Here is a 16,349-nt window from a genome sequence, read left to right as displayed (position 1 = left end):
TTGTGGGAAGCCTGTCTGGAGGGAGCCCCGTTTATAGGAACCCCATCTGCAGGGAACCCCACTTGTAGGAACCCCTGTTTATAGGAACCCTGTCTGTAGGGAGCCCAGTTTGTAGGAACCCCATCTATAGGAAACCCCGTTTGTAGGAACCCTGTCTGTAGGAAATAAATCGATCACTCACGTCTGTGCCTTCCTGCTCCACAGAACCCACCGGACCATGAGGTTCTGCTGCTCCGGGATGACCACAACCTGCATGGGCACGAGTGCCCCCCGGCACAGCCTGGCTTGCAGGACCGGGAGCACTAACGTGGTGAACAGCTGGTTCCTTTGAGCACCCACCTGAAGACCATGGCACCAGCTCAGCTGCACTGGGGCACCTCAGCACCCTGGAGCAGCTCACCTGTAAAGGGAGGCCCGCAAGCACCCCGCTATCAGAGGCCACTTTCACACGTGGCCTATGAAATCGTTAATACTTGGAGCTTTGAAAGCACTCGAAGCTGCTTGTGCGTGACAGCGCAAAAGGGAAGCACAGCACACAGCCCTCCGAGACCCTGCTGGAGCTCCAGAGCTGCTGCCGACTACCCTCAACACACCCTCTGCCACCACACACCGGGCACAGCCCTGGTCAGGACGCGACATCTGCCCCTTTTCCTTGCCAGTCAAGGCTTTACGCGCTCACAGCGGATGCACCAGGGCAGCGTAACGGCAGCTGCGGAGGCTGCAGCTCTGCCAACAGCCCGTTAAGCTGCTCCGCACCGGGAGCACACACAGCACAGCCGCAGGGCAACGCTACCCCAGGGGAACTGAAGACAGCACAAAAGAAAAGTCCAAACTAAGCTTTTTACACCTCCACGTACCCCTTTTTAATATGTTATTTTGCACTGTGTACATGAAACCAAAAATAAACAAAAGGAACTTTAGCCAAACTCCCCTTCCTCCTCCAGCTTTATTGATAGTTTAAAATTACATTTTCTATGTTCTAGGACTTCAATTGCTTTTACCATCTTACTTTAAAAACTGATTACAAGCAAATGAAACTCAGTTGTCTAAGTGATATAGTATACAAAAATAACATCTTGATTTCTGTGAAAATGCATTTATTTGCAACTCCTGAATAGCTCCAAATTGTATATGCTATGAGCACTGATGTCTGGGTTCCAGATTGACTTTGAAGTATTTATTCAAAAGCTCCCCATAACGTTCTGTAACTCCAACATGAACATTCATTGACTGAATTACTGTTACTTTTAAGTTTATTCCTGATTTCTCTCTCTCTCTCTCTCATGGCCATTAACAGGCATGTGCATCTTGTTTGTTTACTCCCACTCAGCTATATGCTCTAGGTAGGGCCCGATACAGGTATTACTTGGTGTTAACAGCTACTGAGGTCAGACAATCCAAGGCCATTGTAATAAAAGTTATGAGGAAGTTTAGACACTTCCAGAATTTTCTTTCCTCCTGCATAGGATCGCTTCCATGTAACCCAGAGAGGGTTTCTGCTGGTCTGACTCAACTCTTCCCACTCATCAATCCCTATCACCAGTGGCACGGAAAGGGGGTTCTTTAACAAAGCATTATACATAACACCTCTACCAAACTAAACATAAACATTTTTGTAGTTAAATGCAGAAAGTTGATTTTTCCACCCCTTTCCTCCTTTTACACGGCAAGTAAAGCTCACTGGCCTGGGAGTAGCCTCTATCTGCCAACCTTTGGCCAGTGAAGAGGATTCAGAGAAAAATAATACAACCATCAATCAGAAAAAGGAGGGGCGACAAAGGAAAATAATTAGGCTGTAGCTTCAATTGTGCATTCCCGTGCAAGGTGCCCTGACTCGCCGCAGCGGTAGCAGTTGACTTCGCTGGTCTTGCTGCAGTTGATGGCTACATGGCCAGTTTCACCACACCTGGGAAAGGCAAAGGATTTTATCAGACCCATCCACAACAGGTACTCATCACAAAAGCAATCCTATGCTGACAAGCGCATTATCTGCTCATGCAATGCTAGTTCCGCATTCAAGACATCAGTTCCAGTGTTCCAGAAGTCTTTGACATAAAGCAAGTCTGTCTTCACCACAGCCAGGAACTGTTCCCCAACTGATCATCTCTCATTCATCACTGTGTATGCCAAAACCACTCTACACTGAATACAGAAGTTTGTGGGTTGGGGGGGTGTGTGTGGGGTGTGTGTGTCTCTGTGCTGGGGTTTGCTTGCTCCAATGCTTCTGCCTGCAATTTAGCCTTGTTTTGAGAGCAGTTAGTTTTAACTCAAATGCACCATGTTCTCACTCCTTCCTGCACAGGAGGGAACCTCAGTGGGGGTAAGACTAGCGCACTCAGGAACGTGCTGCTTCTGGCACAAGCCTGCATGGTTCTGGCCATCCAGAGACGTGCATCAAGTCCGCTGCCTGACTTTGCTAACAGGCATTTAAGTCGTAAACAACTGTTTCAAGAAACAAGCTACCTGGTCCAAGTTTAAGCTTCACTTCCTAATCAAAACTAGATAAAGAACACATCTGTCCTGGTTCAGCAGTAGCAGTCATGTTTCTCTGTCTTGGTACCTGGTGCAGTGCTGTGTTTTGACTTTCAGCCTGGGAATGGCGCTGATAACACCCATGTTTTTAGTTACTGCTCAGATGTTTAGACTGGCCATAGGACTTTGTGAGCCTCATGCTCTGCCAGGGAGGAGGGGAGGCCGGGAGGAAGCAGAGACAGGACACCTGACCCAAACTGACCAAAGAGGTATTCCATACCACAGCACGGCATGCCCAGGATGTAAACTGGGAGTTACCTGGAAGGGCTGGCTCACTGTTTGATCGGGCTGCGTGTCGATGGGTGGTATTGTATTATGTCCCCTTATTATTTTGCTTATCATTATTATCCTTGGTGGTAGCAGCAGTGATCTGTGTTATACATCAGTTACGGGGTGTTCTTATCTCAGCCCATGGGAGTTACACTCTTTGATTCTCCTCCCCATCCCTCCAGGAGCTGGGGGGGGGGGGGGGAGGGAAGAAAGTGGGGGAGTGAGCGAGAGGGCTGCGTGGTTCTGATTTACAGCCTGGGCTTAAACCACGACAACATCTGTCCCTTCAGGTAGCTTTTGCAGTTGCCCCTTCCCAGTCCTTACCGATAGCATTTCACTTTGGTGCAGTCTTTCTGAATGTGTCCAAACTCTCCACAGGAATAGCACTTCTGCTCATCTGCGTGGTCACAGTCACGAGCCAGGTGGCCAGGTTTGCCACAGTTGTAGCAGCACTGCTCTCTCTCCCTCTTGGGCTCCTTGCAGTCCTTCGCAATGTGGCCACCTCTACCGCAGTTATAGCAGGCTTCCACAATAAGAAAAACACACCAAACAAGACTATAAAACCTTGGTAGAGTGAGCTGTAGCATGCTTCCAAGGAAGGACACATACAGCTTGTTCCCAGGAAGTTACCGTCAGTGTACTGAACCCTTCTCTTCAACCACAGGTCTCTGTCCATGTGATTGAGGAGATAGAATATTTAGTGATACTTACCATCCTCCTGAAGATCACAGTCCTTGGCAAGATGGCCAGACTCACCACAGCGGTAGCAGATGTCCGGCAGAGATGAGGACATGAACTGGAAGCCTGCTTAAAATGGGCAACAGGAGAAAAAAAGGCTTAATCCTTAAATTCAGAATATTCCTCGGAGTTAATCAAGGACACTGCCCCTGAACCAACAAGTTAGCTCCACTCTCTGATGCCCCTGGCAAAAATTCTTATGCAGAAGTAAGAACCAGCAAAATTTATTACCCATTTGTGTCCTGACTGCTTCACTGCAGACTAAGAGAGCTGAATTTACATACTATACACAACAGTCAGCTATAGATCTTACTACACACACAGTGAAAACCACAGCAACCAATCACCTCTGCCACGGCTCCTCATCCCACGACCACGGCCAATTCCAGTGGGGCACTCCCGAGCCCAGTGGCCAGTACGTCCACACTTGAAGCACTCATTGCTGCTCATGGCTGCAGGTTACCTGTGCAGGAAGACACACATTGTTGGAGCAAGCTCTCCTCACCCACACCAGGGCTACATCACAGTAAGATACATAGAGGTTTCCCATCATACTTGCAAAGGGAAGGAAAACCACTGCAGAGGATGAAAGTCTGTCTCTGCTTCGCTTGGAGAAAGGCAGCTTTGAACAGTCAAACACACAGGACACTAGAAAATTTTTCCTCTAGTTTTTTGTAGCCAGATTTTGTTTTCAAAACTTATAAAATGCATAAGGGTGGGGGAAAAAAGGAGACCCCTTCAGCTCTTGTCCTACCAGCCTCCTGTTGTTCTCTTCCAGTAACGCACCTTCCATCTTATTCCTCAGAGTTAAACTCAAAACCCAGTTTCTCAAATGATTTTTTCCTGACAGTTGTTAAGCTACAGCATTTACTGACTAACCAAGTCTTGCTCTAGATTAGGCAGTATTAAGCCTAAAGCCTCAAAGAGCACATTAGGTTAGTACAAATATGGAGACTAAAGTTCATTTACAGCGTAAACAGCAGTTAAACGCTGACAAACAAGAATCGCAACTTCAATATATGAGCCTATAGCTCTGGATGTATATTTACTCCCAGGTTTACGTGCCAGAAAATGTCTTAAAGAGCTTTGGTTTGCTTAAAAGAAACCAGACACTTGCCAGATATCTAGAAGGCTAACTTGGAAAACATTCTTTGAATGCTAGGGCAGCATCAGCAGCCTGCCTGCGCCAGGCAGCATAAAGCACCACTTCTGCCCTTATTGGGGAATGGAGGTAAGCACTGCAGCGAGCAGGAACCCCATGTGTCACACTCGCAGATGTGGTGGGTCAGGATGGGGCAGGTTGCAGAGACTGCAGTCACGGCACTGTAACTCCCCTAAGCTGTAAAGCAGTTACACAAGACTTCTAGGATTAGAAAGCAAAGAACAAGGAAGTTAAACATTTAAATTGGAGGCTTTTTTTAAAGTGTTCTTGAAGACAAGTTTAAAGTACACTGGTCTAAAAATATGCACATCAAGCTTTGTTTTGAACAAGTCTCCTTAAGTTTCAATACTTCAGATGCTCTCTCCTACTTCATTATGCTTAACACAAGAGAAGTAGAATCATTATCTGGTATGTTTGGTGGTTTACCTGATCCCCATCAAGATAATCCTCCTGTAGCCCTACAACTTAAATCACGTTACAGCATGCTTCCCTCCCCCCAAGCCAGCCAGCATGCCAGATAACCAGGAACATTCATGAATGCATCTTAAAGGAAGCCACTACAGAAGCAGTAAGAACAGCACATGACCTCAAGGAGGAACCAGAATTAGTATCCTAACATTCAGCTCTTAAATGGAGAGTGTGTATGTGAACAGGAATTTTTATTTAGTTATTTTTAAAGTACTCCAATGTCGAACAAATTTAGTGTGGCTTTTCCAGCCACTCCTCCCTCAAAACAGTTCCTCTCTCTCCAATCATCTTCGGCACAGAAGCCACCATCCATCCCTCCAACCTGAGCAGAAGCCTGAGAATTTAAAGTACACGAGATACAAACTTTAGTATGCAACGTCCATAGCCCCACATCTACCTTCCAGCTGGACCAGGTTTTTTTGCTCTTAAAGAGTTCTGCAATGAAAGGAGGCAAGGAGATCTGAAACAGATCTCAGCAAGAATAAAAACACCCAAGCAACTGACTATCTGAGCACCGAAAGAACTATAGCTTGGATTTTACACAGCCCAGTCTTCTCTGCTTCATCTTGGTGTTCAGGATTTCCAAGCACCTCATCAGACACACAAGGGTGAAGAGCTGCGACTGTGGTGGCAGCAGCTGGCACTCAGTGTGCTATTGTTTATGCCTGTTTTCATAGCAACCCTGTTGACACTGCAGAACAGGAAAAACACAGGCAAAGCCAACTGCAGGAGCTGGGCTCAGTCACAAGAATTGATGCTGCTTTTCATTTCAAGAGGGACCAGATGGGGGTCTCTGAATTTATACACCAAGAAATACTCTTCACTCATCTTGCAACTCTTCTCTAGTCTTCACACATGAAAACATTACAGAACAGCAACATAAGACCTGTTAAAAAGAGCAAAATAGTATGCGAAGAGCTGTAACAGAATGGGAGTATATCACTGCCATTACAGTAACAGATAGTAACAACTACCAGACTCTCATTCCTAATCACCAACTCTGGACTACAGCATGTCACGACAGGACTGAATACTGCCAGCAGTTACCCCACGAAGAACCCAACAAAACCAGTTAGGTTAACGTATGGTAGAAGACAAAGGTTTAAGAAGTGAGTTAGACCTGCTGCAGATACACTGTGCAAAGTTTTTATGCTAAGATTAATCTGGCAGCCTGTATCTAGCCTGCCAATGCACCAGTCACGATCTGCACGATGGATGAAGGCTTACTACTCACTGCCTCAAAGGAATGTGGAAAAGAGAAGTTTTACATCTGATTCAAAGCTCCTTCCTTTTTAGCTGCTCTTCAAGAGGAAAACGTGAAGTTCCTTTCCCTTGGTACACCGCAAGTTGGCAAAGGAAGATTAAACTAAGTAAGAAATCTAAAGTTAAAACATCAGCCTCTGCACAATCAGGACTATTTATTAATGTAAACCCCGTTATCTTCAGAGGCCTCTTTTCCCCCTGAATTCAGAGATATTTGAACATTACAGCTTCCACAGCAGCTGCAACAAAGCACGATTACAAATCATGCTGCTCTACCTTCTAATACCTTAAGTACATGAAGGTACCAAACAGTTTGCCTGGAATTTCTTTTCACCAGTGTTTCAGTGTTCAACTTCTTCATTCTTCCTGCGAAACATCTGAAACTGAATACCAGTTCAGCAGCTAGAGTACGCAGCTGACACCAGTTTTACTTTAAGAAGCCTTACACAGAACAAGATTCCCCACTGGCGTAAACGGTTTTAAAAACCGAAGTCAAGATTTAGCTTTCAGATAAAGCCAACAGTCACCTTTAAGGAGCAAAATCCAGCTCTGGCTGGTTCAGAAGGCAAGTCCTTAAACGGACAGCCTTTAAGCACTTTGAACACCACTGCATTTCTCAGTTACTTGCAGGAAAAAACACAATTAGAACAGTAAAACTCACCCAAGTTCAAGTTCTTCTCTATTAGTTAATACTCCATTCTGCCATCACAGGCAAATTTCCAGTAGTTCCTTTTATCATCAAGGATACCTGAAGTACTTGTTTAAGTCTTCTTGGAAAGTTCTCACTCAATCCCATCTATCAGTGTTTTCTGCAGCTCAAATGTGTTATTCAAAGCAGCTCCCTCTCCCTCCTTACATCCCAGAACTGATATCTTACCTCTCCAGAACAGCAAAAAATAATAATGGAAAACAAATTCCAACTACAGCCCCATCTGGCATTTCTGAGCCAGGTAAAATCCTGCAATATACACCCAGCCACTGTCCCATAGAATAGGTTCTAAAACCTGTGAAGTAACACGAGTTGCCTCTAGCTACCTTTCTACTACAGAAAGTAGCAATTTACCTGAACTCCTTCCACAGAGCTCCGTAACTGTAATGTGAAGCTGAAATAAATAACCTCACAGCCATTCAGCAAATATTAAGACTGAATTTTAGACTTTGTTCTGTACAACTCCTACTGCTAAAGATCAGTGGCCTAGAGCAGCTCAAAGATCCATATGAGAGGTGCCACCACAGCGGTTCCTAGGTCCGATCTGAAGCTCTGGAGTGCAACTTTAGCACCAAACTTCTAAGCGACAAAGTTTGTGATTCTTACAGTGTATCAGAAACTTCAAGTTTCTTGTATCAAACTTCAAGTGGAAGATGATGCTTTTCTGCAACTTTACAGTTTATACACATTCAACACCTTTAAAATAGGAGGAGTGCTATTAATCTCCAGTCTTCACACAAAATTTAATATCCATATACCTTAGAGTAGCCCATCTAGATGGTATGGACTGTCTCGCAGCTCCACTGAAACGCTAATTTTACATCTTTTAGCCTAGATACCCTCTGAGAAAGAGGTTGTTTCAACAAACAAAAGTAAAACTAACTTGAAAGGAAGCTGAACTTGGCCTCCAAGATTACTCCCAATTCTTCTGGACACTAGCAATTCATTAGAATTCAACAGCCCACTGTAGCAGAAGCAGTTCTCTTCACTGTACTTACCAGCTGCTTCTTTTGATCTACAAGTATCACTTCCATTCAACATTAACGTGACTTCACACCTTCAGTCAAAGGACAGACTAGATAAAATCCCACTGCTACAGCCAGTGTACTTAAGAGCTCTTTAGCAAGTCAGCTGACTCAAACAGGCAAATGTTGAGAAATCAGCAGTTTCTTTCCAGGCTGTTAGTGGCCAACTTACACCACACCTTAAAATGAGAATCCAGCCTGAACATGGCAAAACCCCTAAGGAATAGGAAGTACGGCTTTGCTTTCCTACGAGATAAAGAAATGTAAAGGCAGAAACGACTTGCAGCTGAAGTTCTAGCATTTCAAAAGAGAAGTATTCATTTAAAGAGGAATGCTACTCCTGTGTTCATATTTCCCCAAGAAGCATGATTTGAGAATTCTTCAGTACAGGACACACAACCATCACCAAAGCTACTCAGCCTTCAGCTGGTTGAATTGCCTCATCTGTAACCTGAAAATATGCTACAGCAAGTTAGTGATGCTCCTGTCTCTGGCTTTTGTTCTTACTGCCCACCAGTCAACAATACCCCAATTCTGAGAGGAACTAGTTTGAAACATCAAGGAAAACCTGCAGAAGTGGAAAGCCAAGCTCTATGCTCCATTTGGGTCCCCTCAATACATTCCACAGCCAAGCTCTGAATATTATCATGTGAATATTAACTGCAACTCCAAGAACTTGGATCCCTGTTTAGGTGCCAGAAACCATGTCAAAAAGACATCATGACTTTGATTAGCCTAGTAAAGCTTGGACAGCTTTGCAGACATAAATCAGGACAGTAAAAGTTCAAAGTGACTCTGTAGCATTTTCTGCCTATCGATACTGGTTAATATAGAGTGGGACTTACAGATTATCTACCAAATACCTACATTCTGCCATTTTCACGTTTTATTTTTATTGCTATCTGTATACAGAGTTTTAAACTTTTAAAGAGAAGTGAACACCAGCAACGTGTGAACTTCCTAACACAAAATTCAGTCCGGATAGTAACAAAGCCAGTTTTAAAGCATGGCAGGTCAAGCCTGTAACTCACAAGGTTGCTCTGTAGCCCTGGTGAACTTATTCAACTCTTCACTCTGAGGACACATGCAAGACTGCTTCTCTAGGCAAATCTGAGGGAAAAAAAAAATATGGACTAGGCAACCCTACCTCTGCCTGGCAAGGGGACCTTATTAAGTGCTGAAACGAAAAATAAACCCCACTATTAAGTTTAATAATTCCTTCTGACAATTCTGGATACTAAAGGAGTAACAGTTACTTGAGAACTACGTCTGACAGGAACTTAAATAAAAGGCTGCCGCACCAGCCCGCACTCTGTAGATGGCACAGGCTATTTTTCCTATCCATTTATAGGTCACGCTTGGATTTGGAGCAGGCCACCGTCCGCGCCTCTGGTCGGAGACAAACACTTGCAACACCTCGACCCCCTTGTCTCCGGCGGCGCCGCACCACGTGGCTCGCTCCCCACGTGCGAGGCTCCGCCGGCCCCGCGGCGGGTCAAAAGTAACAGAAACCATCACAAAATACAGACCAGGGGAACGAGGAGAAGGAACAGTTTAACCCCGGGCCCTGCCCGCACCCGGAGCTCGCACCGCCGCCTCCTCCCGGGGTCGCTGCAGCGCTCACGCACACCGAAGTTGCTCACACGCCCAGGCCGCGGCCGGGCCGGGCGCTTTCCCCTCCCCACGCCGCCGGCCCGGCCCGGCCCGGCCGCGCCGCGCTCCCTCCGCCCGCCTCCCCCGCGCTGCCGGCCTACCCAGCGCCCGGCCAGCAGCCGAGCGCCGCTCCCGGGGAGCGCCCGGCCCGGCCGAGCTGACCGGGGGAGCCCACCCGCGCCTCGGCCTCCCGCTCTCAGCCAGGCAGGCTCCCCGCCACGGCCTCCCAGACCCCGCGGGCGCCGGGCTCGCCCTCCGCCGCCGCCCCCTCTCCAACGCTCCCCGTCCAACGCCGCCGCCTCCCCTCACGCTCCGGACCAGGGAATCGCGCCCGGGCCCGGCCGGCGCCACTTTCCCGCGCACTAGGCCGGAGTGCGCCAGCGCCATCATCCCTCCGCGCTGCGGCCTCGCCGCCCGCCCGCGGCGCCGGCAGCGCCCAGGCAGTTACCTGCGGGGCTCGCCCCGCTGCGGCAGTCTCCGCCCGCCCGCCCGCCCGGACGACAGTCGGCTCCGCTCACCCGGCGCTGCCGCCCGCTCCGCGTCCCTTCTGGCTGCGCCACACGCGGTTTGCACACGGCCCCACGCACTCTCCCTCCAGGATCACCCCGCCCCTCCCTACTACTCTGCGCACGGCTCACTGAGCCCACCTCTCGGCCAATGAGAGCAAGCCGCTTTCCCGAGTGGCCAATCGGAGCTAGGGACGGGGGAGCCCAACCATCGCACTCCGAGAGTGGGAGGGGCCCGCCTACCGGCGGCCTCTGCGCGTCCCTCCGCGCTGGCGGGGCCGGGGCCTGCGCCCGCCCCGCGCCGTGACTCACGGTGCGGGCCGCTCCGGCTCCCTGCCCGCTCCCGGGAGGGGAGCTCGGGCTGCCCGCGGCGCGGCGGGGGAAGGGCGGGACGCGCCAGCAGCCGCTGCACGGACGCCGCGCTCTTCCTGCCTGGGCGCCGCTCCGCAGCCCGGGCCGGAGTGCCGCGGGGGCCGGCGCCGTGGCGAGCTGGCTCGGCCCCGCGCAGAGCCGAGCGCCCCGTCCTGCGCTTTGCGTGTCCGCGCGGCCCGGCGGCGGTGGCGAGCCCCCGGGCAGCCGCCGGCACCCACCCGGCGCGGGCTCGGCGGGCGGCTCCTCCGCCGCCGGGCCTGCCCGGGCCCCGGTCCCGCCGGCTGCGCCCCGCCCGCGGCGGCCATCTTGACGGGCGGGCCGGGCTCCCGCGGCCGCGGCGCAGGAAATGGTGGACAGCGGGGGCTGTCGCCGCACAGCCCCCGGCTGTGAGCAGAGCCCTGCGAGCGCGGGGGTGCTGCCGCCTCTGAGCGGGGCTCCTCGCACCTTACATGCTGCAGCCAAAAGACCCCTGCGAGAAAACGTTTGTTCGTGGTGTTTCGGGTTGGTTTTCAGTGGAATTTCGGCACAAAACCTGCTCTTGGAATGGCTCACGTAAAAGTTACAAACAGTGCTGCCGCTCTGTGCACTGAGGTAAATGCCTCCCGCCGCCATGAGGGCTCCTACATAAACCCTGTCCCTTTTGCCTAGGAACTCGGTAAATGAATCAGTGACCAAGTGTTGCCCAAGCCCACTCCTGTGCGACAGGCCTTGGCAGTGCAATGCACGGGCAATACCCGCGGTCACTGTTCATTTGGTCGCCATGGTTTGGTTTAAAACTGCCCCGTTTAAACACTGGGTTGAAATGTCCCTCCCAAGAGAAAAAGAGCCCCCACCTGGGACTGGGAGTAAAATGTCAGCGTGGAGACGCTGGGTTGACCTTTCCTCGAGCTGTAAATCTCATGTTATAGCACCGGCATTAGCTTGCTTTTATTAGCGTATGAGTAACAACGGATGTCTTTTCCTGCGTGGTCAGTGCACTTTGTTTAAGATGGACTTGAGTCGGTTGGGTTTGTGTTTGTGGGCTGTTGGGTTTCACAACATGCTCTCTTTCCTACAGAACTAAACCAGCTGGGTTGTGTCAGCACCAGGGTCTGACACAGGGACGAGCCCTTCAGGCCTGTCCCTGAGTGTCAGACTACAGCCAAGTCTCGCGACATCTGTTGCCAAGTCTCATTCTGGTCTTTAACAGTAGTGCAGAAACATCAACATTGCCAGCAAGCTCTGAACTCCTCATAACATTTCTTCGCATTAATTACTCTTTTCATCTTTGCTGTCATAGTTCAGCACAGTTTTCGTGGCTTTTGGTTGCCTTGGATACGTTACAGTCCTCTTCACAAGTAGTCATAATTACTACTCTCTTATTCAGGTGATAAAGGAAGACAAATAATGTGTGTGGCTAAGGGAGTGCACAGAGCTTCCAAATCACGAGTGTGCCTACACGGCATTAAAAAACCCCAACCAAACAGCAGATCCATGTCAGTAAGGCAGACTGCAGAGAGAAAATCAGTTCTCCTCCATTGTTTCATCAAATCTTTACTTTTTTGCAAAGACTCAAACCTGCTTCTGCGTGAGTCCTTGTAACAGGACTCGGGGATTTCAGACGGACAGAACAACTGCAGTACAACTTTTCTGACCCCTCCTCATGTACTGCTGATTGTACTGTCCATGTGGCTGGGAAACTGCAGGCCTAATCTGGGTGGCAATCTGTAGACTTAACTGTCATCAAAGCTTTGTGACTGATACAGCCAATAAAGCACGCTGAGCAAATCAAACCTGTTGCATCTATTTGAAGGAATCCGTTCAATTCTCCTCCCTGTCCCTCTGGAGAAGGGGGCAGTGAGCAAGCGGCTCTGTGATGCTGAGTTACGAGGTGGGCTTAAACTATGACAGTCGGAACTTCAAACCTTATCCTGGGCTCTGCCTTGGCTGCAGTGGAAGCAGAGTGCAACCGTGAGTGAAAACGCATTGCTCAAGAAGTGTTACTGCTGGTGACAAATCAATTCATCATCCTCTCTGAGTGTACCGCCTCAAATGCAGTTCCACTGTTCCTACAGGATATTTTTAGCCTTGTTTCATTACAATGGATGAATTTTTCCCCCAGCAGATAATAACAGCATCTTCTAACAGCATTTGGTTTGTGTACTTACCTCAAGAATTATTTTGGCTCGTTGTGTCTTAATGAAGCTTGTAATTCTTGTTTTGCAGGTTTCTCTTTAATATTTAGGCAGAGGATAGTCTTGCACTTAAAGAACAAAAGCAAGAGGCATGACATCTTCCTGGCTCAGTCAGTACTTCCTATAGAAAACAAAGCAGAGAACAAGGTAGAAGTTCAAAGTCTTTACATTTCTTATGTGCAAGGAAAAGACAAGTTCATGTCAGCCCCAGACTACTCTGTTGTGTTAGCTCTGCCCCCAAAATCCTAAGCCTCAAGTGCTCATAGGAGCTCATAGCTCAAAGGAGCTCAAGTACAGAACTAGTTGAAGGTAATCCATTTCAGCAATTTATCTTTCCTAATGCAGACAGTTCTTAGAAGTACCGGATGAAGAGCCAAATCATTTTAAGACCAAATAAAACTACAGATCACATTTTGCAACCAGTGTTCTTGCCTTGTTTTCCTCTGAGTGGTTGGACACGTGGGTAGAGAACTGTTTCAGTTGCTGGGCAATTGTCGTTGCTTCTCAGCCACACGCGTTTATTGTTAAAGTAACACTTCATTTTGCATGTAGGATTTTTCTAACCAAGGAGACCTACTGTAGTCACTGTGGGGGTTAAGTATTCTAGAGAGAATCTGCTTTTGGAGTATGGTTTAGCTGATAACAGCTTGCCAGCAGCAGTTTCAGAACCAGTGCTGGCTGTCGCCCATTCCTTCCTCCCCTACCATTCGACAGGAGGCCAGGGCAAAGCAGGAACACACAACCAGCTTTGCACTGTTCTGCCCCTGCATGCTTTGCACCAGCCTCTGAAGTTTAATTCCAGTGGTAGAACAAAGGAGGAAAGTATTTGTTGGTAAAGATTGGCAAGTGACTTTCTGCATCTAAGATCAATGGATTGCGTAGAATCATAGAATAGTTTGGGTTGGAAAGGACCTCAAGATCATCCAGTTCCAACCCCCCTGCCATGGGCAGGGATACCTCACACTAAACCATCCCACCCAAGGCTTCATCCAACCTGGCCTTGAACACTGCCAGGGATGGAGCACTCACAACCTCCCTGGGCAACCCATTCTAGTGCCTCACCACCCTAACAGGAAAGAATTTCCTCCTTATATCCAATCTAAACTTCCCCTGTTTAAGTTTTAACCCGTTACCCCTTGTCCTGTCACTACAGTCCCTGGCGAAGAGTCCCTCCCCAGCATCCCTATAGGCCCCCTTCAGATACTGGAAGGCTGCTCTGAGGTCTCCACGCAGCCTTTTCTTCTCCAGGCTGAACAGCCCCAACTTTCTCAGCCTATCTTCATTCTGTATTACAATGTCACCTAAGAGACTGTATTTCACCTGGTGTAAGCCCAGTGGGTCACCAATGTCCGACAAGATTACTTCTGCAGAAAGGTAATCATCTGCTGCTGAAAGAAACAGAGTGAGTCTCTAGTCAGCTCTGTATTTTTATCTCTAAGAAAGTCGTAGTCAGATGGCTGTGGAAGAGACCTGATAGAACACCCAGTGAATCAGTTGGTGTATTGCGGAAGGAAAGACTGCCTGCTGGTTACTGCTTGTCCATATACATGATGAGTTCAGGAAGCTTCAGTGGTGATCTTAAGAGACTTCTGGAATGTAGAAGGCATAATCCCCTGGATGATGCAACAGATAACAGGAAAGATCTGCCTCTTCTTTTGTAAAGTATTCCTATTTATAATCAAGCTTATGGCTGAATTATTTCATTGGCTTATATATCCATTGTATTTGAAAGGATGTCTATGCTAAGTTAGCTACATACAGTCTTACAGAGTTCTGGTTGAACAGAAGTAAAAGTACTCACTGATTCCAGATGCTTAGTTCATTTTGATTTAGTATAATTATCTGATTAGATTGGCAATAATTACTTATTTAATGTATATAACAAGAACGATTAGTTTGCTCGTGACTGTTGCACAGACAGCCACATTTAGGGTTTGGCAAAAAGCGCTTCCTGTGTGCTGTAGAGCTGGCCCTGCCTCCTTGGTGTCTTTGCTGGTCCCTAGCTCCTTGCCCTCACTGGTCCCTGCCATGCTCTACAGCACACAGGCAAGGCAAGCCCAGGGTGGCAGCTGGGGTCAGCCTGGAGCCTGGGTCATCAGGCAGGCCAAGCTCCTGGTGCGCAGGCAGGTCTGAGGTGAGGCTGGGAAGCCAACCAGCCGGGCAGAGGGAAGGTAACCTGCTCCAGGGTTCACCTGGGTCAGGTCCGGTGGCAGTAAACAGATGCAGTCTGGTGATTGCCAGGCAGGGCGATGGTGGCAGGGCTGGGCTCAGATCGAAGAGCATCGCCAGGCATGCAACCATGGCCACGCACAGACATGGCTGTAGCACAGCTGAGCATGGGCTGGAGACCAGCACCCCCATGGCATAGCTCATGCAGCGGCTGGGGTTCTAGCGCTGGGATGGGCCCATGGGCAGGTGTGTGCATGGAAAAGCTGGTCAAAGTAATTAAAGTCTATTAGTACTCATAGAGCTGACAGCATTAAATGTGCTCAGAGACTCTGCTGTCTTTAAGGTCTAACGCATTTTTAAGCAAGTTACTCCATTGATTGTCAGTGGTCAGACAGGTGGCTTCATTAGCCAGACAGGTGTTCTAAGTGTGTAATGAAGGTTCTGAATTACATGAAGTTGGTCACTCAGAATGTCCTGTGGAATAAAAAGCTGGAGCTTTTATGGTATGAAGGAGGGTAGAAGTCTTAGGGACTCAATTAGGGCAAATGCCTGAAGCAGCAGATTGATGTCACATGAAATGGGAGGATACAACCTGTGTACAGAAGCACCATGAGGTCCAGCATAACCAGTGGCCAGTGTACTGGACTGAGATGCAGTGAGAGCATGTCTCAATAAGTATTCCCTTAAGCATGTTCTTTGACATGAAAGAAAAACCCCACAGAACCTCTTTTTGTTGTTCTTATTTTCAGAACAACCCATGGAACACCCTGTTGGTCCCAGCTGCTCAGGGTACTTCAATGTTTTGTGTGCTATGTCCATCTTCAAGCTGTCATTTCCTTTTATCACACCAGCAGCTGCAGCATTGAGCCAGTCGTTATGTCTGTTAAGCTGACAGTGTTGAAATTACACTAATACTTGATGGGTCTGTATGCCACTTCAAAGAAGGATGTAGTGCGTGATGGAGCAGTCCTTGCTGAAGGATGCCTGTAAGACCACACACAGAAAAAAATAGTGAAGAATAACCTATATAACCTGAAGTGTAAAGTAGCTTAGGCGCTATCCCATGGTAATAGTAATAGATGTTTATGTGTACACAGTAACTCTTGATGGAGTTATGGTATCCCTCTAAAATGGGATATTCAACTAAAGGGTGAGATTTTGTAGTGCTGCTGCTTCTATTTTTGTGCAGTACCCTTGGCTGTAGCAGTGAAGGCACTGAAGCACACCAGGGTGTATTATCAGCTGTCTGATCCTCCCTCATCTGCTGCAGTCAGTCTGCAGCCCTGGGTGGTGCTTGTTTGCTTTCAC

General features: G+C 48.4%; 1 protein-coding gene and 1 long non-coding RNA gene across 10 annotated transcripts in view; both read right to left on the bottom strand.

Annotated features, from left to right (window-relative positions):
* Positions 1–838: 838 nt before the first annotated feature.
* On the bottom strand, positions 839–10,444 carry CNBP (CCHC-type zinc finger nucleic acid binding protein). Of its 7 annotated transcripts, none has more exons than XM_065687741.1 (5): positions 10,339–10,444; positions 3,888–4,003; positions 3,515–3,609; positions 3,127–3,329; positions 839–1,906 (listed from the first exon to the last, which is right to left on the bottom strand). In XM_065687741.1, exons 2-5 carry the CDS (start codon positions 3,988–3,990, stop codon positions 1,789–1,791), a joined length of 519 nt encoding a protein of 172 aa, XP_065543813.1. In that variant the 5' UTR covers positions 3,991–4,003; positions 10,339–10,444; the 3' UTR covers positions 839–1,788. The 7 variants fall into 7 exon arrangements, with proteins under 7 accessions (XP_065543813.1, XP_065543818.1, XP_065543820.1 ...); XM_065687746.1 differs by having other exon boundaries at positions 3,127–3,325; positions 3,514–3,609; positions 10,339–10,443; XM_065687748.1 differs by having other exon boundaries at positions 3,127–3,325; positions 3,514–3,606; positions 10,339–10,443.
* Positions 10,445–11,603: 1,159 nt separating this feature from the next.
* The window catches only part of LOC136018505 (uncharacterized), a 68,700-nt gene continuing 63,954 nt past the window's right edge, over positions 11,604–16,349 (bottom strand). For 2 of the 3 annotated variants that reach the window (XR_010614450.1, XR_010614452.1), the window contains one exon: positions 11,604–12,993. This is a non-coding gene — a long non-coding RNA (uncharacterized LOC136018505). The remainder of the gene's footprint in view (positions 12,994–16,349) is intronic. The other variant, XR_010614451.1, reaches the window with a different exon arrangement.

Source organism: Lathamus discolor, chromosome 7, assembly GCF_037157495.1.
Source record: "Lathamus discolor isolate bLatDis1 chromosome 7, bLatDis1.hap1, whole genome shotgun sequence".
Taxonomy (NCBI): Eukaryota; Metazoa; Chordata; class Aves; order Psittaciformes; family Psittacidae; genus Lathamus; species Lathamus discolor.
Note: the sequence above shows the minus strand (reverse complement) of the source record. Positions and strands in the feature narration are given on the sequence as shown.

What these genes read in the sequence shown, in the direction of transcription:
- CNBP (XM_065687741.1), bottom strand. Translation starts at nt 3,990, where the DNA reads ATGAGCAGCAATGAGTGCTTCAAGTGTGGACGTACTGGCCACTGGGCT. An exon ending in ACTGTGATCTTCAGGAGGAT is followed by an intron (nt 3,330 to 3,514) that starts GGTAAGTATCAC and finishes TTTCTTATTGTG; the next exon opens with GAAGCCTGCTATAACTGCGG. An exon ending in ACCAAAGTGAAATGCTATCG is followed by an intron (nt 1,907 to 3,126) that starts GTAAGGACTGGG and finishes TGCCTTTCCCAG; the next exon opens with GTGTGGTGAAACTGGCCATG.